This window comes from Coccomyxa subellipsoidea, assembly GCF_000258705.1.
Source record: "Coccomyxa subellipsoidea C-169, whole genome shotgun sequence".
Taxonomy (NCBI): domain Eukaryota; kingdom Viridiplantae; phylum Chlorophyta; class Trebouxiophyceae; family Coccomyxaceae; genus Coccomyxa; species Coccomyxa subellipsoidea.
In genome coordinates, this window is record NW_005178038.1 from 1434572 (window position 1) to 1453631 (window position 19060).

Below are 19060 nucleotides of genomic sequence, written 5' to 3' on the forward strand. Positions count from 1 at the left end.
AACTCTTTCTTTCCATATTAAAAAAAATGAGGGATGTGCTCAAAGTATCGACGCACCTCATCCAGATCACAGGTGAGAGTCTCCAGCCAATTCTGGATGCTGCGCCCTAGGAGCACGCTGGCAACATGCATGCAAGCAATTGCCATCACGTAGGGTGCATGCAGCAAGCACAGCTGGGTGCGATACGAGTCATTCAGGACCGCCCTGCAGCCCAGAGGGAATACAGAATGAATCGAAAGGTTCAAGGCAACATGCATCCGGCCTATGCGGAGTTGGAGGGGTTTGCATTCCAATAAGAAAGATCATGCCAATGCCACCGCTGCCAAAAAGTAGCCAATAGCATACAGCACAGATGATCGTCAGGCCAGCATCTCACCATGCGCATTCAGCCACATCCGCCACCTCAGCATCTTTCAGGAAAGTGACGAGATCTCTGTATGGGCTGTACACAATCAAATTGAACTCCAAAGACTCCTGCGGGCACATCGGAATGACTTCGTGCTGATGGTGATCTGCATACTTTCATCCAAAAACAATTACAGGAAACTCATTGGCAGGAATGATCTTACCAGGACAGCCATTTCCAGGTCCAGGAGCTGTGCAGAGTCTGGAAAGGGAAGTGCATGGTACTTGCCTGTTTCAAAAGCCAATAGGAGTCATGCGACTTCTTGGTGTCCTTTCACAAGAGTTCATTAAATCATAAGACCACAGCATGTCTTGTGCTCGCTCCGCACCTGTGCTGATGACTTTCCTTAGCATCTGGAACAGAACCTTGGCTTGGACCTGTGATTCCTCGGCTTTGCATGCCAGGAAAAGACAGGCGGGGCCCACAAGCCGTGGGTCATAATCGCAGAAGTTTTCCTTCAAGTAGAAACGTCGGAAGTACACGCATGCTGCGGCAGCTACCCTGTCCATTGCCAGGAAGTGGTGACTTGACAGTACACAGCATTGCCAGCCCACCTTGGAACAAACAGGATAGCTTTGCAAGCGGCTCACCGCTGGCGAATGAGATTTTGAGAGTTCTTAGCGATGTCCTCAAGGTCTGCAACAAAAATATAACAGTCACTGCATGCAGACTGGTACAATATGACAAGCAGAGGCACCAAATGAAGCAGAATTCTCTGCTTACACAGCGATATGAAGACCTTCACATCTTCTATCTGGTCACAGGTCAATCCTTTCTCTCGATCTTGTTTGTGGGCTTCAATTAAGCATTCTCGATGCACAAGAAGGTTCCTGCAGATAAGCTAGTTCTCAAGGCGTTCTCTTATGGCGTCAAAAGGATACATCGTTTTACCAAATGATACGACAATACATTCAAGAAACAAATATCGCTATTGATGAGGATACGATAGCCTTACGAATGCCCCGACTTCCAATAATTGGACGCCATCCCTGTTGGCCATCCCAGTGGTCAGATCGTACGAGTGTGAAATTTGGCCATGATCAGCTACATACTGCAGATGCTTGCAACAGAGTTGAATATAATGGACGGAGAATTCGATGAAAGGAAACAAAACATAGATGATCCTCCAAAACAACAGTGAGATTGTCTGCCTGCCCATGCATGCATTTGTACATGATCCAATACGATCTTGTTTCCTAGCTGTGAGCATTTTGTGAAGGCAGTGCTGCCTGTTGCACAGGAAAACTAACCACAGCGACGATTCTTTTCTGTATGTACGTACAAGAGAAAGGGCGGACGATGCTGGTGCGCAGGCAGCCTGATGTTGATTGATCAGACGCAGCAACGCCTGCAACTTGAGATTTGGCAGCTCCAGAAACCATCCAAGGTTTGTCTTCTATCCATTTCGTGACGTATGCAATGCAAGCAATGTGAATGCATTGACTCATTTGTTGACTGACACTTCATCGGAAGCTGACAGGTAGTGCAGTTACTGCGAGAGATCGGTGGAGGCAATTTAGCTGAGAAAGCTCAATATTCATTGCTTGATTGCATCAAAAACCCTGTGAGCCAACGATTCTCTCCAGGGAATCTTTATCTCGATCGTCTCTTGAAGGCTTTGGTAGTGTCAGCTGAGAAGGAGGAGGAGGCTCTGATCGACGATCTTGCTGGATTCCACCAAGATGTCCTTCTGGAACCTCCAAAGGTACATAGGTACTTTCTTGGGTCAAGGCATTGCATCTACAACTCTGACATGCTGTATGGACTGAGGGAAGCTTGCAAGGCATGCATCGACAGGCGCCTGTTGAGACCGCTTTGTGTGCAGAGTGCCGCTCCGATGGAACTTCCAGCAAGCTGGTGTTACAAGACATACAGCTATGGTGTAGCAGGACCAGAAACGGGCAATTGCGATCAAAATCCCACATGCGGAGCAGCAGGGGCCACAGGCCTGATTACCTTGCATGTCTCCCAGAATCTGCTTGAGGGCAGCACAGGTTGTCATGAGTGGGAGGCAGGGTTTGTGCTGGCTGAATACATCTTCAGTCATCCCAGCCTGTTCCAAGGTATCTCTACACTCTCTTCGCTTTGCTGCAGGATACGAGCTGCAACCATCTAATATCTTGAAGTACTCTTGTACAGTTCTATTAAATCTGCGTGGGCAACTTATGAGCTGGCTTCACTGCAGGGAGGAGTTGCTGTGAGCTGGGTTGTGGACCTGGAACAGTGGGGATTGCCTTGCAGCGGGTGGGCGCAGGTTCAATTCTGCTGACTGATGGGGATGCAGAAACTCTTCTGAACTGCAAGCATAACTTGGGTATCAACAACGTGATTGTGAAGGACGGCGACTCTGCTCCACCATCACAGACAAAGGTGAGGGTGCTGTCACTAGGCAGGTTGTGATCAGTCCTTGTGTTAAGCTAGGCTCCAAGCAATCTTGATATCAATGGCAACTAACTTTGAAGAACCTGATAGGATTAAAAAATCTCTGCAATGAGATCACTGTATCGGTTACTGACTGGCAATGGCCGATGCAGGGTGTCGAGATGGCACAGATCCAATGGGAAAATGGAGGGTCCCTTGACGCTGAAATTTTCCTGGGTGCAGACCTCCTATATGATCCAGGTTACTGTCTGCCCATCACTCTCGTCTGTAGCATTAAGAAACGCTTCTTCATGTCATTCTGTCATGACAACTTATGGTCCTTGAAGGTTAGCTGAAAGGTTGAGGTGCGACAGGGTCCCATGCAGCACTGGTGCAAGTGATTGAGTCCTCCCTGAGAGGAAGCGGCACTGCTGAGCAGAAACAGATGATCCTGGCCACCACAATGCGGGATGAAACAAGCATAGCATCCTTCTTTTCATTGCTTCAAGAGTCCCGGCTTCATGCGGAGTCCTTGGGGGATGGAGACCTGCAGAGTATGGGCATCCGATTCCAGCATCACCTTGAGCTGGACAGCATGAGAGGGTCCATCCTGCTCCATCGGATTACAGACGCCTTTGCAACTAGATGAGATCTAGTAGAGAGTGTGAGCAATTGCAAGAGAACTAGTCACTATGGTGGCTGAAGTTGCACATAACACAGAATAAAAACAATGATTGAATGGCTCCACTGGACATTTGGAATTGCTGCTTACTGCTGGTATTGATAACAATGATGATCTTTCTAAAGTGTGTCTTTCACAAGCTGTTGGAAAACCCTTTTCATTACGGCACTGGCAGTAAATTACTTATAAGGGCCCCGGGCCATCTTCAACTCTCAACGTTGAGTGTGAACCATCCAGATTTGTGCTATTACTCATTGGTGAGAACTCTCCTGGGAAAGCCAGTGGTGTTTCTGTGTAGTTTTTCCACTAAGGAAGCTGTTGGAAGCCGCACGGGCGAATCACGTGAGCACTTGCTTCCGAAAGGGGAGAAATGAATTGGCCTGAACCAAGCCCAAGCTCACTCTTGCTTGATCCCGCTGAAGTGTTACCACCTTTATCACAAGATGAGTTCATAACATAACGGAGATGACATTCTGCAATCTTTTCACAAGATAATGATTGTGAATTCTGCTTCTGGATCGAAATGCATGGCTTTCGGAATTTGCTGAGCTGCCTGTAATCTGGGCTTGAGCCGTTGCAGTAAGCCACATTATATTTTTATGATGACCACGTTGGTTGCCGGATCGTATGAGCGCTTTTGGTTCGCATACGAAGTTGAGCCGTCTCAAAACGAGGTACTTCCTCTCCCAAAAGAGATGTTGGAATATCTTTCAGGTCCTGCTTTAAGTGTATTTTGCAAGATCTGAGTCTTCTTGTGTTCTTCTTGCAGAATCAGGAGCTGTCTCGGGCCTTTTCCTTCCCAGCCCACCAGGTACAGTGTGCCTCTACAGGGCGTTCTGATGAGGCCCTCATCGAGCTCTTGCTGAAATGGTATTGAAAGCACCTGTGCATGTCAGATGCTGCGAACCCCCGATTTCATCCCACAGGCATGCGCGCAGGGACCGGTCAAGTGCATAGCAGGCGCAGCACCATTTGTGGCATCTGGAGGCGCTGATGACACTGTGCACATTTACAATGCAGAGGTGTGGTGAAATTCTGCATGTCATGAGACGCACTGTAAAATATTATGAAGCAATATCTGTGCTGGACGGGTGTAAGAGCGCATAATTCTGAGCTGGTGTTCTTTGGCTGGCAGGCTGGAAAGGACCTGGGGTTCTTGATGAACCCGGGCGATGGAGCAGTCACAGCGGTGGAGTTCTACACGCCAGCCGGCACTTCTCAGCCCACTCATCTGCTGAGCGGTGCAGCCGATGGCAGCATCTCTGTCTGGGGAGCTGGCGGCAGCTGGGAATGCTTGAAGGTTCTCAAGGGTCACAAGTGAGCCTGTGTTGACTCCCTTGTACTTCTATCGGTCATTGGCAATGCTCAAGTCTGTGGGCCACCTGCCTTTGCCCTGCTGGAAGTCTCATGGAAGCGCATGCTGCTTGCAGGAAGGAGGTGACAAGTCTTTCAGTGCACCCAAGCGGGCTGCTGGCCTTGAGCACATCGCGAGATGACATGCTGAGGATGTGGAACATGGCCAAAGGCCGCAGCCAGTACAAAACAAAGATTCCCCCTGGAACCGAGAGCGTCAGCTTCAGCCCCAACGGGGACATCTATGCCCTGCTGAGCGGCTTGAAGGTGCTGCGAACCTGTTGCATTATTGAGGCAGTATCTGGCTCATTTTTGGCTTTGCTGTGGTGTGATAAGTGCAATGATGCCTTTTTGACTAGCAACAACCTCTAGGACCCCCCTGCATGGCGTAGGTCACCGCACACAACGTCTCAGAGGAGGGAGACATTGCCGCAACGTTTGAGCTGGAGAAGCGGGGGCTCTGTATGACATTCATGTCCGACCAGGTGCGAGTGAATTTTGCATGCATCACCCCAAGTGCGCAGAGATATACTGCAATCTATGTGCAGTGCTGACGTAGGCCAGGAGGCATATCAGGCAAGAGTGACAAGATTCTGGACGCTGCTTGCAGGTCATCGTTGTTGGAGGAGAGGACGGCAGCCTGAGGACGCTGGACCTGCGCACAGATGGGGTTCAGAGCACGCTGAAGGCACATGGCACACGGGTGCGGGGAGTGGCGGCGCTGTCCCCAGGGGACGCCTCCGACAGCGAGCCTGCCCACCAGGTCGCCAGCGCTGCAACAGACGGCTTCATCCGCCTGTGGGACCTGCGCAACACAGGTGCCGCAGCCCTCCTAGTCTTGTGATTCTCCACAAGCACATTTTCATAGAGAATTTTGACAGGCCCGACAGGCGCAGAAGGGTGTTCTGCCGGCCCTGACCCTTGATGGGCCTTGCAAGCACCGACCTGCACAGCTGGGGTGGGACTGTGAATGAAAGGATTCCGGTGGTCTGCGAGGGACTGGGAGAGCCAAAATCGGGATGTGGCTGTGCAGGCTCTGCCAGTAGCAGCCAAGCGCAGCAGCTGTGTGAGACTTCGACGTCCGCTCGTCTCACCTGCCTCACAGTGCTGCAGCCTGGCAGGAAGGCGCCCGCCAGCCTGGCAGTGCCTCAGCAGAAAGCGAGCGCTGCTGACGACGGTGGCAAGGCTCCAGCAGAGCAGAAACAGCCTCGAAAGAGACGCAAGGAAGAAGCGGATCAGGAGAAGAGCTCAGCTGCTGCGCATGATGTCGGAAAGGAGCCAAAGGGTGTGCCCGAAAAGGCAAAGGGAAAGAAGGTCAGCGAGGTGGAAGCAATAGGGGAGGAGGGTGTTGTGGTGCAGAGGAAGGCTGAAAGGGTTGTGGAATTCCCAGATGAAGCACCAAAAAGGAAGAAGAAAAACACCACAAAGGGAAAAAAGGGCAAGTAGGTACAGCAGATGCTAAAAGTGCAGTCTATGCCTGTCTTAGTGTGGATACAAACTGTCCTCATGATTAGTGCTGAACGTCAATCTCTGACATCTGCATGCATGGTGACTGACATGCGCAGGGTGGGCTATTTGTATTGCCATGTGAATAGTGATGGAGGCACTAGTGCTACTGTAACCCTACTGACGATCATGCCAGTGAGGCTTCTAATCAACATGTGCGGCCGCCCATGGCCATGCATGCCATGCCATGCCAGTGGTGCAGATGCCACATTTGCCCATGAGAACAGGGCTCGGCTTCAAAACATCAGGCTCCACTGCTTGACCTCAAGATGCCATTTGTCGAAGATGTCTCTACCAACACATCCAAACGCACCAGAAAAGTCAAACTTCTGGAGAGTCAAACTTAAAATAGGAACACACCCCTTGTAGGGTTGCGACCAGCCCACACTGCTGAAGATCCCCACACTTTATTTGAGACTGCTCTTCTTCACTGGAGGTGCATCAAGTAAAAAGACATTGTAGCATGTAGGAGGGTGTAGATGGAGTTTGTGAGTCCAGAAGGCCTGAGACTTGATGGAAGGCGACCCAAGGAGCTTCGTGCGCTGCGATGTCAGCTTGGACCTTTACCACAGGCGGATGGATCAGCATTATTTGAGATGGGTAACACAAAGGTAACCATTGTGCACCCAAATATTTGGTCATGACCGCCTGTTTCTTGTTGATCGGCTGGTGATCTGAGCTTCCTGGTCCTTAAATTGCGACAGAAGAGTCCATTACATTGGTTTCACTGTTGAGAAATAACGCTTCGCAGGTGATAGCTACCGCGTACGGCCCAAAGGTGGCAGACAATCGTTCCCAGGCCCTGCATAACAGAGCAATAGTGAAGTGTGACTACGCTGAGGCAGCCTTCAGCACCGGTAAGCCCTGCTCCTCAATTCTCGAACATACAAAACTACATGTGTTTTCATTTATCTCTGGTGATGCTCCTCGGTCAGCAATGGCCAGGGGAATCTTCATGTGCACATGATCAGGGCGGAGTGTTGTGGCGGCCAGGGAATCGGAGGCAGAGGCGAGGCCGCGGGGACAGGAAGACAACGGAGCTGGCTAGCACGATCCGGAGCGCCCTGGAACACACTATCCTTCTAGATCTGTTCCCAAGGGCGCAGATAGGAGTCAGCGTGCAGGTGCTGCAGGCTGACGGCGGCGTGCTGGGAGCATGCATCAATGCCGCCATGCTTGCACTTGCCAATGCAGGCATGCACCGCCCCATTGCTCTTGTTCTTTTCCCAAGCAAAATGAACGCACACAAACAGCCTGGTGTCACACAGAATGACCAGCCCGGATGGCCTGGCAGCCAGCAAGCTCACATGCAGAAGCAGGCGGCAGCAGGTTTCTGCCAAACCAGCTTGCATCCAGCGCACCATTTATTAGATGAGCCAAGAGACTGGGCTGCTGTTCGCAGGCATCCCCTTGCGGGATATGATCGCGGCAACTTCTGCCGGCTACCTGGAGTCGACTCCGCTGCTGGACCTGAACTTCCTCGAGTCGACCGGGGCCGGCCCCGAGGTGCTCATTGCAAAATTCGCAGCATATTGTTGACCATGCCACGGCTGGCGCAGGGCGGCACAAATACCGAGCACTGTGCCCGCACTTAATAGAGTGTTGCAAATATTTGGCAAATTCTACCAGGGGTAGGATAAGTGGCCGCATTTACCTCCAGGCTGTCGTGCAGACGCACCCGTGCCTCCTTGACGGGAACATCGTGCCAAAAATCAATGCCACGCATTGTTAAGCAAGGAAGTGGCTTGCAGGTGACGCTGGCGCTGCACACAAACCTGGACAAGGTGGTGATCTTGACAGAGGATTCCACGATCGCGGCGGAGCCCTTTGAGGCCGTCACAGAGCTGGCGCAGCAGGGCTGCAAGGCGGTCGCGCACTTCATGCGCGCGCAGCTTCTGCAGCACGTGCAGACGGTTGCCACCGTGCGCGGACTGGCCGCCCTCTAGCGGCGGCTAGCAATGGGGAAAGCTCACCTATACTGATGGGCTGGATATTTACTGCTTGAAATATGGTGACGCCTACGGTGCTTGTCCTACAGTTTTGCGATGCTCGACAACTGGAGAACAGAGAGAATGGGGTGGAATAGCTGATGGCTTGTTACACTTCAACTACAACCAGTTCTCTCTTCTTGTCCGCTGCCCTGCAGCATGCGAGGGCCAATGGGGCAGAGGGTGGCCGATGTGATGGAAAGCATTTGCACAAGGGTATCACTGAGCAGGCGGGTGTGATAGAGGCAAGAAAGACGGGGAGCACCTGCTGTAGCAACTCAGAGAACATAGGCTTGTCCGACAGAGGAGCATCATGCAGCCCGTGCTTTGCACGAATCTGCACATCTGATTTACAAATGCGGCCTGTGCTGAAGCAGGACTCTCGCCAGGCTTTGCACCAGATGAGTGCAGTGAGCATTGAAGCGCCAAATGACAGTGGTTGCCACCTCTTGAGTACAATCTGCGCGATACATATAATTTCTGTTTGGCTGCATTATTACACAACAAGCTTGTAGCAAAATTTCAGTGTGTCAGTAAGTATATATACAGCACACCTTAAGCTACTATATAATCAAGCAGGAAAAACCATGAATGCACTAGCTGCATAATTAATCACAAGCAGTTTTGTCACTCTCGGCAATTCTTGTAAAAAACCAACAGGGACAAAACCTTTCCAATCACTATATACTGTATAAAGTGAATCTTGACTGCCAATGTCAACCGCATGCACACATATACACATACTGTCCCACCTTTCAACTTGCATTCTCATCTATCAATACATGAGCTCATGTTTCAGAGCTGCTGGGTCTGCATTCCATCGCCTGGTGGGAACCATTAAATGTCAACTCAGGAAAAATTGACTTTCTTTGGCGGCCGCCTATAGGCATCAAATGTGGCCGTGATTGCGGCCGCTGCTCTGGCGGCGGCTGCTCGAGTGGGCCCCCTCGGCCCCACTTCTGCAACCTGCACCTCCACCTGCAGCTGACACCCTCTCAAACCTGCTATGCTTCACAGCAGCACGCCACTACTCACCTCCTTAAGCACACCAGCCTAGGAAGACGCGGTAGCCTCAGTCGTCAGGGCACGATGCAGGCCAAATGGCGCCCAGGGATGAGGCAATTGAGGCAGTGTCCGCAGCGCTCAGGTTGCTTCAGTTCAGGCAGCTTGGGTGTCCGGCATTCGGGTGCTTGGCTCTGCACGGGATGAACATTCTCCTGAAATATTCCTTTCTGCCTTGATCACATCGATGAGGTATCCTTAGTCGAAGAAAGTTGGTGATGATTAAGTAATCTGTCTCAAGCCACTGCGGCGTACATGCATCTCTACAGCAACGAGTATCGTGCTGGCCGACACCCTAGCTCTGCCATGTAGATTCAGGCGTAGTGTGCATTTCAAAGAGCTGCAGAAATGAGCCACCCACCTGCACAGGCACGACCGGCACGCTATCGCACGCTGGCTGTGCTGCTGAGCCGTCTCCACTGTCCTTGCTTGAGCTGCCTGGCGCCTGTGCCGCCGCTGGCTGGGTGGCCGGTTGCGCCTGCCCCGCATCGAGGAGCGCAGCGTGCACAATCCTCCCTGCAGGCTCTGGCTTTGCTACGCCGCCCTTCAGCGCAACCGTGGCACCCACTCGGCGTGTGTACTTGCGCTTGACCCTCTGACCAGGAGCAAGGGTAGCAGCCGCCGCAGAGCCCACCACAACGAGCGCCTGTGAGGGGCCGCCGGCCCCAGCTGGCGCAGCCCTATTAATAGCAGCTCCGAGCGCTAGCACAGATGGCTGGTCAGGGCCTTTGCCGCGCTGTTTGCCCTTCGCTCTGTCTGCAGCGGGCGGCGTGGCGGGCGGCTTGGGCTGCTTGCCCGGCAGGGTCCAATCCGGCAGCGGCCGTGGAAACCCTGCGATGCGCATTGCAGTCAATCTGTTGCCTCATCGCCACGATGAAAATTTACATTTCAGGCCTCTTTTTCCTTCTGCAGTCCATGCGGCAATGGCAACAAGGACAACAAATCGACAATTTTTTTGCAGAACATATCGGAGAGTAAAACGTGCAGGTGCTCACTTGTGATGGGGTCAAAGGCGCGGACGCAGAGGAGGCCGTCCAAGAAGAAGCGTGTGACTTCCGACTGGCCCATGCCCCGGCAGACGGCCGCCACCGACGTGCCAAAGTACACCGGCCGGCGCACCCACGCGCCCACCACCTCATCCGCCACCTGGACACACAGCTGCCATCCTCTGCCAACTCAAATGCCAACTCAGTAGCTCAATACAGTACCTGCACTTGCATATATGCATTTTTAATGGCCTCCTATGCTGACTTGCAGGATGGCGCATCCCCAGCATCCCAAGGAAGGCAGCTTCTGCATAGTGTGAAGGACAACCGATGACAAAAGGGGGGGGCAGGAGTGGACCTGGATGGGGCTGCGCAGGGAGGTCTCATCCAGGAACACCTCATTGACCTGGAAGTAGGTGCCATTGAGGGGGAACCGGCCGCGCATCGCAGTGCGGCAGGGAACCAGCACTGCGTACCCCGGCTGCCGGGCTGCTGACTCATCCTTGCTAGGCGCCCGTGCCGCACCTTCCTCAGCCATCTCAAGGGCAGGTCCCTGGCCAGGCTTGGGGTCCTCGCCAGGCAGCTGGCCAGGTGAGTCTGCTGGGGCAGCACCAGTGTCTGTGATGCGCGGCTGCAGGAGTGAATTGAACAGAGCCATGGTCACGCTTCTGTCGACCTTGCCGCTGGTTCTGTCAGGAGGGCATGTTGTTGCCGGCAAGGGCACAAGCAGCAGCGGCAGGTCTTCTGAGGTGTGATGCGCAGTCACTGCAGGACTGAGCAGACCGTAAAAGGCAGCCGGGATCTCATGACCCTGCGCAACAAGTCCTGCGTAAAAGTCTTGCAAGCAGCACAGAGCAGACTCACAGCGTTCTGGGCGGGTAATGCAGCGATACAGGGTGAAAATTGTAGGCTTCACCTGCAGCAGCACATATTGCCCTCCCCTGGGGTCCCCTGCAGAAACAGAGCCAGGTGCCGCATCCTCTTGGCCTCCACCGTTGGAATTGTGCTGCGGGCTGACATGCCTTATCAGCACCTCTTGTGCCCGCCGCAAGTGATCAAACGCCTGCCACATAAGCCACTCAGTAATGGTCCTTAGTGCATCAACATATTCTTATGTAATTGCAGTGGCTTGATCGACGTGGGCTCTTTTGGGACTTGCCATTTTGTCATGCATCAGAACAGCTCAGGGCACACCACATTGCAGTGGCGGGCAGCACAGCTTGACAGTCCCTCCATGGTTTGATTCGGCGGTTGAACGATATGTACCTGCCGGGCTCCCACAAGTGTGCATTTGTCGGGATGCACGACCACAGACAACTCCTTGAAGCGGCGGCGGACAGCCTTCGCATCGTAGCGCTGCAACAGGGTCACAATGTCTTCCACACCGCTGGCATGGCCCCCAGGTATGATGTCCAGCACTGCTGCAGCCGCCTCCAGTAGCCTGCCGCAGAAATGATACCCAGCAATCTTCACAGTTTTTCACGAGTATACACAGTGACCGGATACAGAAAAAGCCCAGGTGATCTCCGAAGATGAGGCACACCTCGGGTTCACAGAAGCAGAGGGGACTGTGTCCTGGTCCATGTCCCCTGTGACTCCGCAGTCCTCTCCCAGAGCGAGAATGCGTGACAGCTCCTGGCCCTGTGATCTGGGTGCCTTGCTGGGAATGGAGGCTTTCTCAAGGTCCTCAATGTCCGGCAATGCAGCCTCGGCCTCGCATGCAGCCTTGTGATTAGATGCTCCCTGTGCTTCAATTATGTCATTGCCGGCAGCAAGAGGCCTTGTGCCTCCTTCTGTGCTCTTGGTGGGTGTGGTGGGAGCTGCAGCTTCGCCGTTCAGAGCCCCTTGACACTCACGGCTGGCGCCTCCAGCTGATGCAGAGCTGTCAGCCCTTGGTGTGCAAGGCATCTCATGGAGGTCTGCTGCCTCAGAATTGCCCTTATCTGCGTTCTCCTGCTTACCAGGCTCTGCAGTCCCTGTCCCCACTGGCTGGCCACATGCACCCTCCTGCATCCTGTCACTGTGGGGCTCCACAAGGTCTGACTTTGGGACCTCTTTGCATGGCTCATGCACTGGGGGCGCCGCGGCTTCAGAGGTGGCGGGCTGATTGTGGGCTGGGCTGGCCTCTGATTTGGGCCCTTCCGACGCAGGGGGCTTTTCCTTGAGGTGGCGTCCGTTTGCCTTGGCATACTCACACTGTGGCCGTAGCGGGCAGGCTCTGCAGTTGGGGTCCTTTTTGCTGCAGAACACCTGCTTGCAAAAACAGCCATATCTGTGCTCATGAATTGCAACGAGCAGAGCAGCAGCTTTGCATCCTGCGGCATTTTGTCAATGGATCAGAGACAACCCACCTTGCCCAAGGTGATCATCTGGTAGTGCAGCTCGTACAGAGTCTCCGTGTCAAAATGCATGAGCCTGCACACAAACATTGCTGCATGAGTCGGGCGTGACATGCCTGGTGATGTCAAAGATCCTGATGTAGAGTACACCCATTTTGGTGACAATATTGTGTGGATACCGAAGCTCACCTGGAGTGCAGGTATTTGTGAACCTCTGGCTCTGGTGCATATCTGTCGAGGTCCTGCGCGCAAGCACACCACAAATCACTGTCCTGACTACTGCTTGGCTGCATGTAGCCACCCCATCGTTGTCAGGACCCACATATCACTCAGCACTTGAAGGGAATCCCCTAAAACACAGATGGGAAGACAACCTCAAGGGCCTCCTCGGCATCTAGTGGGATCCAGCCAAGCCGCGCGCAGATCCTGCCAACATTGGTGTCCACTGGGAAGTCATGCTTGCATAAGGCCAGCAGCATCACGCATGCCACGCTCTTCCTGCCCAGCCCTGCAAGCCATGCATCCAACCATCATTCTTCTTACGTTTCATATCCCACTCCCTGCAGTGGCAAGGATGCAGAGGCATGCTCGTGACTGAAGACTCTAGGATTTCACACCTAATGGTCAGAGGCAAGTGGAGCTTAAGGGAAGGCCCAAGACGCACCCATGACACCCATGAGGTACTGCCGTGCATCATCCTCTGCCACATCCCTCAGCCACTCCAGCGTCGTGGGATGGACTGCGCCCTCCATCTCTGCTCCCTCCTCCTCGGCTGCCATGGATTCCATGCCTGGCATGCTGGCTGGAAAGCCGGCCGTTGGTTCTGCCTCTAGAGGCGGATCCGCCCCTAGCGCCTCCCATGCATTTGGCGACTCCTTCTTGGCAGCCTCCATTGCAATGCCTTCCAGGATCTCATGGCACTGGAACTCCATGCCCGCTGCAGCTACAGCCCAATCATCCTTTGCAAGATGCCCAGAGGGCGCATTTTCTTTCGTTAAGGATTCCACATGCAGCTGATTTGGCAGTGCTGAGTCAGCATGCTTCCCTCCTGCACCAGATGAAATATTGACTGTCTCGCTATCTGTACTTCGATGGCCTATGCTGGCTGCACCTTCCTCCACCACTGCAGTACCGTCACCCGGTGGGCGAGACTCTTCCAGGCTGCCTGGCATGCCTGCAGTAGGGCACCTGTCTGGAGACTCCTGCTCTTGTACAGCTGCCTCTGTGCGCTGCCGCTTTGAGGGCTGCTCCTGCACAACATTGCATGCGCCATGAGCATGCCATGACCGATATGTGGACTGCAGGCCTTCACAGTCCAGCATGAACATATGGCATGAACATCATGACAAGTGCCTGCTTGGAAGCAAAGGTGCGGAGGCGTTCTGACAAGGGGTATCCCTAAAAGAAAGCAGTGGCCCTACCGAGCCAGGCAAGGCTTTTGAGACCTCTGCTGAGTGCTCCTTCTCTCCTCCCTCATTTTTGCACACCGTCCCCAACCCCGGGCCGACCATGGATATCTGTTTGAGAAGGTTCTGTCGTACACAGACAAATACAACCTGAGGATACTGTATTTTACGCGTGATTGAATGGAGTCATGTCACGCAACAAAAATACAGCTTTTCCTGATATTAAGAACGTATCAAATAGTCACCTGGAGGCGAGCTGCCAGTTTGTTGTGCATGCCACGACACTTGATGGCTTCAGCTACCTGCAACGCACAGCTGCTTGAGTCCACACAAAACAATGAACTTGGATTGGTGACGAAGAGGTGAATAGGCCAAGGAAGCTGGCTGGCACCTCATGCGTCTCAGCTGCGCGCACAGCTTCCCAGTCAATGCTGTCTGCTGTGTCCCTGCAGCGCTGACCGTGCGGGGCAACATCTGCTGCGCTGGCGGGCAGCTCCTGTTGGGGCACTGCCAGACTGGACAACTCCGATCCCTGCTTACACTCCATCTCACCGCTGCAGCGCCCCAACCCGGCAAGACCATTCGCAGCATCTCCTGCCTCCAATATCCCCCCGGCTTCCTGCATGACACCAGATTCATTCATTGCACCAGCACTATGACTGTACATAGCGGCTTTCATGTATTTCTTTCAGGGAGGTTTTGTGGAGTAACATGCCTCAGAGGTGTATCCTTGGGCATGCTACTGGCAAGTCAGGAACCAGCATTACCCGGTGCTGGTTGTCAGCAGCAGCAAGGGGGAAAGTGGCTGCCAGAGTCATCCATGCCTTCGATGAGAGCGCGTCAGACACGTTCTGTGTCAGGAAAACTCCCATCACGCTGTCAAGCACGGACCCTGCCCACTGACCAGAAACGCGACGCCGATCCCCTAGGACTCCCCTGCATGCACATGTCAAGTTTGGAGTGAGGCATCCTTTCATAAATAGTGAGCATTGCACTCGCTTGACCTGGACTTGGTCATTGTACCTTCCTCAGGTCTCCATTTTCTCAGTATCACGTTCAGGACATGGAAGGATACAATACTTTCATTTTAGGCAGGCTGAGTGGGTCACACCGTGCAGCCTGGAGGAAGCTGGCGACACGCATCTGCCACTTCAGCGCCTCGTCAGCACCGTACAGGATCATGGTCAGGCTGCCGTCCTGCAGGATCCTTGCCCGCCGCCCTGCACCTCACATGTGCGTTCTCAGCCGTGGAATTTCCAGATGTTGTCGCATGCTAAGATAAGATGACATGCAACAGGAAGTGTGTGGGCTGACCTCTCTTCTTCTGCGCAGCAGCTTCTGCTGCAGGAGCCGATGGGAGGGCGGCGCTTGTCCAGCTGTCGTCCAGAGGGCCATCGATCATTGGCTGGGGGGGCGGGAGAGGAGCCTCAACCTTGAGCGCCGGACGAGGAGCCTCGGTCATGCGCGCTAGTTCCATGCTGTCGAGGTCGGAATCGTGCTCGTGCAGGACCCGCAAGGTGACGTCTGCAAGGGCCTCCCCTGTTGTGTGCGCTGGAGTGCCATGCTGTTCCTGCATGTCCTCCACGCTGGCCAGCCGCTGTATGCAGCAGAGGCTGAGGTAGAAGCTGGCCACCTCAGGGCTCAGCCCACACAAGGCTGCCCGGGCAGGGGCCGACACAGCCCCACTCTGGCCATTTGCCAAGATGTGCGCTGCCCACTCATGCTCAGCCCTTGGCGATCCCTGCCATGTAGAAGCGATCTGCAAAACTTCCTCCAAGCTGTTCGCATTTCCTTGTGTCACATCTTCCTGAGTGGATGGGGCTGTCAACCCGCTGCTCCCTCCTGCCTCTGCGCCTGCATGCCGGATCCAAGGTGGCCCACTTGGATGGCTCGGAAGTCCAATCACCTGGCTGTCGAGGACGGAGGTGAGCGCGTGTTGATGCTCAACTTCAGGCTGAGCGCTGTTGGCTGAGCTTGAGCTCCCCTTGGCTGCCTCTAATTGGCGTGCTTGAAGAAACGCTTGGCACCCTATTCCAATGCCGAAAGGGGCAAGGAACGCACCCATGCTGCTGGAGTTGCTACACTGGCACACACAGCGACAGAGGGGACTGCAGAATCTTCCTGCAGGAACCACACAGCCATTGTATCCAGGTGAGTCAGACTAGCTACAAATGCAACACCTAGTAAGGAAAGCTAGCAAAAGTTCTATCGGGTATTCCAGACATCTGCATGTACTTCCTTCCAAGAACGTATATTTTGGCACTGTAAACGTTCTGTGAGCCAGCAAGCAGATTGTACCTTTCAGAAAACAAGGACATAGCAGAGACATGCACTGAGTTGAAGAGCGCTTGTTACAATTGCACGATCCATTCGTATCGCCGATCATCTCAATTTAGGGGTCATCCAAGTACCTGTCGGTATCAAAAAATCCAGATCGAGCGGCAGGAAGGGGAAACCCAATCCGACCTCCGTGGCATGGAGAGATATTACAGGAAGCAAACGGACTCAATTACCCTTCCTGGGATTTTGTTGCAACACTAGAAGTCCAAGTGTTAACGAAATGACGATGCATGTCGTGACGAGGTCACAAAATTGTCGATCGAGCCCCACTGGCCGCCCATCCCATCATCTTCGCTCCTTCCTCAGAACGCATTTTCTCCGTTCGTATGAAACGAGTATTGAATGAAAGCGCACAATTCCGATATCTCTTACAATTCTTATACAGCTGTCTCGATCTGCCCCAGTGACAAAATCGTCCATCTCAGATAGGGCTTCAGGGTCCCCTCCCCCTCTGACTTCTACTGGACTTTCAACCTTGGACTCAAATGAGTACATCATTGACATGTATGGCACGTAGTGGCCGATTCAATTTCATAATATGATGTCTTTCTGAATACACTAAAACTCTTCTGGAGATCACAGACACCAAAACCAGTTGAGCTGGCACATCCGCCTGGAGCTTCAATTGAAAACCACTCATCATGATGATCATTCAAATGCGATACCTGCCGGCTGCAGGTCTGCTAAATTTACTATACAATGCACCACCAGATTTTTGACATCCGTGGCAAATGCTATGTTCCTCAAATTTAGGTTGGCATGTTGTGTTCCACAATCAATTCCTCTTGCTAGCTGCAATATCTAAGGAGGTTCTACTCATTGTGTGGCCGCTGTGACAGTGCCCCGCCGCCCTGAGCTCGCCCGCCTTCCAGTGTCCGGTGCGGCCGCGTGAGCGAGACAGTTGCATAGATTGCTGTCGCACCAGCAAGGTAGAGCCCAAGGAGGTATGACAATATGACACTGATGCAGCCCAGCATTGCCAGGCCGAAAAAGGCGACCATGGAAGGAATACTGGCCTGCACAAACAGGAACTCACATATGAGAACGCACTGAGACAGCAGGAAGGGGCCGAAACAATGATTGCTGGAACTGCATGCTTCAGTGGCAGCAATGTGAAAGGTCAGCTTCATGAGGACACAGTAGGTGGGACAGACCTGATATGACATGAGGAGCCAGGGGAGCTGGAAGACAAAAATGAAGACAGACGACAGCATGCCAGCGGTGAAATTGACGATCGCCGTGCAAATCAGCTGCACGAAAGCTGTGACAATGTTCCGATCTCCCTGACTGGACGAGAGGAGGTTGAACGCCGTATCCCAGATTGTCTGCCTCCTTCCAAACACCTGCAGTCATGCTGGAGTCGAAAGATCTGCCATTGGTGCAGCTATTACAGCGCTTATGCACCCGTATGAAAACCCGTGCACTGTGCAAGGCGGGCAACATCAGATCACCTTGCCCGCCTGGAAAGACCTCCAAAACAGCTGCCGCCCTTCACCGATCCCCAGCTCCGACCAGAGCCCCAGCTCTGCTTTAGCTGCAGAGATCAAAGAATCCAGGTGCCGGTCATGCTCCCGAACAACAGCATATGCAGCTCGCTCCTTTGCCTGCTTCTCCAGCACCAGTGGCTTCTGCTTTGTGAAGCGCCAAAACCATGTCTTTGCCTCCCTGAGCTCCTCTGCAGCCTCATACCATGCCTGCAAAGTAAAGTTCCATCTTGCTGGGCATGACGCACAAGGACAGTGTACCTGAGGACTGGGTCATGCCAATCCTGAATTGGGACACGTCAGCACAGTCTTGTCATAGCTTGATGCGGACCTGCGTGGAATTTGCTGTCTGCTTGCTGTAGTTGGCTGCTTCGTCAAGCTTGCCCTCATATCTTGCCATAGCGTCTTCCGTGATGGGTAGTGGGGCTGGGAGGAAGAACATGCTGGCGAGGCCAAACATCCACAGACATCCAACGATGTAAAAGGAAGGCTTCCTGTGCAGCTTCAGGCTCTGAAACACCTGTCACTCCACAATGACTCCTCTGAGGAAATGTGTCAAGAGTATTTGAAACTTGTGAACCTTATGTAGGGTATCACTGAACACCTGGAAAGGAGAGAATTGCACCTCGATGGCTGTATTGCCACGCCTGGGTCTTCGGATCGCTGCATTGGCCTCTGGACCTCCACCTCTGTCGTCCATGTGAAGGGGTGCTTTCACTATCGTGATGTACCTAGATAATTACAGTACTGCACAGCACTGCCAGATCATTGTCCAAGCACAAGACGTGCTAGTATGAGTGGCATGTCTTTATGATCGGGTCAGAAAACACATCGCGCACGCCTGCATTCGCGCACCTGTGAGGCACTGTCAAAATATACAATAATTACCAAATGCAGCTGCATCAATGCTGAGGCACCAATAAGCGAGAGTCTGGACTATGGACATCACGTGCCAAACCGTGACGTAAATTTCTTGGCCAGCCTTTGTGGGCAAGTGGGGATCTGCGCTGAGTGGGCTGTCCCGGACGGCGTCGAACTGAATAGGGATGAGGGCAACCCGCTGTTGAACCATTCGATGCCTCCAGAACTTGCACCAATTTGCGGATTTTTGGCACCAGTAAACGTAATCCTCTGAAACAGCCAAGTG

The 19060-nt window shown here is 53.3% G+C and overlaps 4 protein-coding genes across 4 annotated transcripts; 2 read left to right on the plus strand and 2 right to left on the minus strand.

The window, feature by feature from the left end:
- Positions 1–17: 17 nt before the first annotated feature.
- Positions 18–915, minus strand: COCSUDRAFT_83662 (hypothetical protein; the record flags this gene model as incomplete). Its single annotated transcript, XM_005649456.1, has 4 exons — positions 18–204; positions 377–474; positions 570–634; positions 735–915. 4 exons carry the CDS (start codon positions 913–915, stop codon positions 18–20), a joined length of 531 nt encoding a protein of 176 aa, XP_005649513.1.
- A 3000-nt stretch (positions 916–3915) lies between these two features.
- COCSUDRAFT_65466 (WD40 repeat-like protein) lies at positions 3916–6437 on the plus strand. The gene is made up of 8 exons (XM_005649156.1): positions 3916–4123; positions 4219–4260; positions 4388–4471; positions 4585–4766; positions 4880–5069; positions 5195–5287; positions 5413–5620; positions 5836–6437. Exons 1-8 carry the CDS (start codon positions 4049–4051, stop codon positions 6246–6248), a joined length of 1287 nt encoding a protein of 428 aa, XP_005649213.1. The 5' UTR covers positions 3916–4048; the 3' UTR covers positions 6249–6437.
- A 350-nt stretch (positions 6438–6787) lies between these two features.
- Positions 6788–8254, plus strand: COCSUDRAFT_36029 (ribosomal protein S5 domain 2-like protein; the record flags this gene model as incomplete). The annotated part of the gene is made up of 5 exons (XM_005649157.1): positions 6788–6919; positions 7060–7165; positions 7302–7502; positions 7711–7814; positions 8060–8254. 5 exons carry the CDS (start codon positions 6788–6790, stop codon positions 8252–8254), a joined length of 738 nt encoding a protein of 245 aa, XP_005649214.1.
- An 891-nt stretch (positions 8255–9145) lies between these two features.
- COCSUDRAFT_62092 (hypothetical protein) lies at positions 9146–18373 on the minus strand (the record flags this gene model as incomplete). Its single annotated transcript, XM_005649158.1, has 21 exons — positions 9146–9274; positions 9720–10189; positions 10354–10504; positions 10703–11155; positions 11261–11407; positions 11611–11785; positions 11888–12594; positions 12696–12759; positions 12873–12925; positions 13058–13191; positions 13348–13620; positions 13795–13933; positions 14105–14215; positions 14481–14708; positions 14857–15025; positions 15201–15309; positions 15404–15943; positions 17352–17445; positions 17584–17772; positions 17881–18123; positions 18245–18373. The coding sequence occupies 21 exons, from the start codon at positions 18371–18373 to the stop codon at positions 9146–9148; spliced, it is 4707 nt and encodes a 1568-aa protein (XP_005649215.1).
- Between the last annotated feature and the right edge of the window lie 687 nt (positions 18374–19060).

What these genes read in the sequence shown, in the direction of transcription:
- COCSUDRAFT_65466 (XM_005649156.1), top strand. Translation starts at nt 4,049, where the DNA reads ATGATGACCACGTTGGTTGCCGGATCGTATGAGCGCTTTTGGTTCGCA. An exon ending in TTGAGCCGTCTCAAAACGAG is followed by an intron (nt 4,124 to 4,218) that starts GTACTTCCTCTC and finishes TTCTTCTTGCAG; the next exon opens with AATCAGGAGCTGTCTCGGGC. An exon ending in GTGGGACCTGCGCAACACAG is followed by an intron (nt 5,621 to 5,835) that starts GTGCCGCAGCCC and finishes GTGGCTGTGCAG; the next exon opens with GCTCTGCCAGTAGCAGCCAA.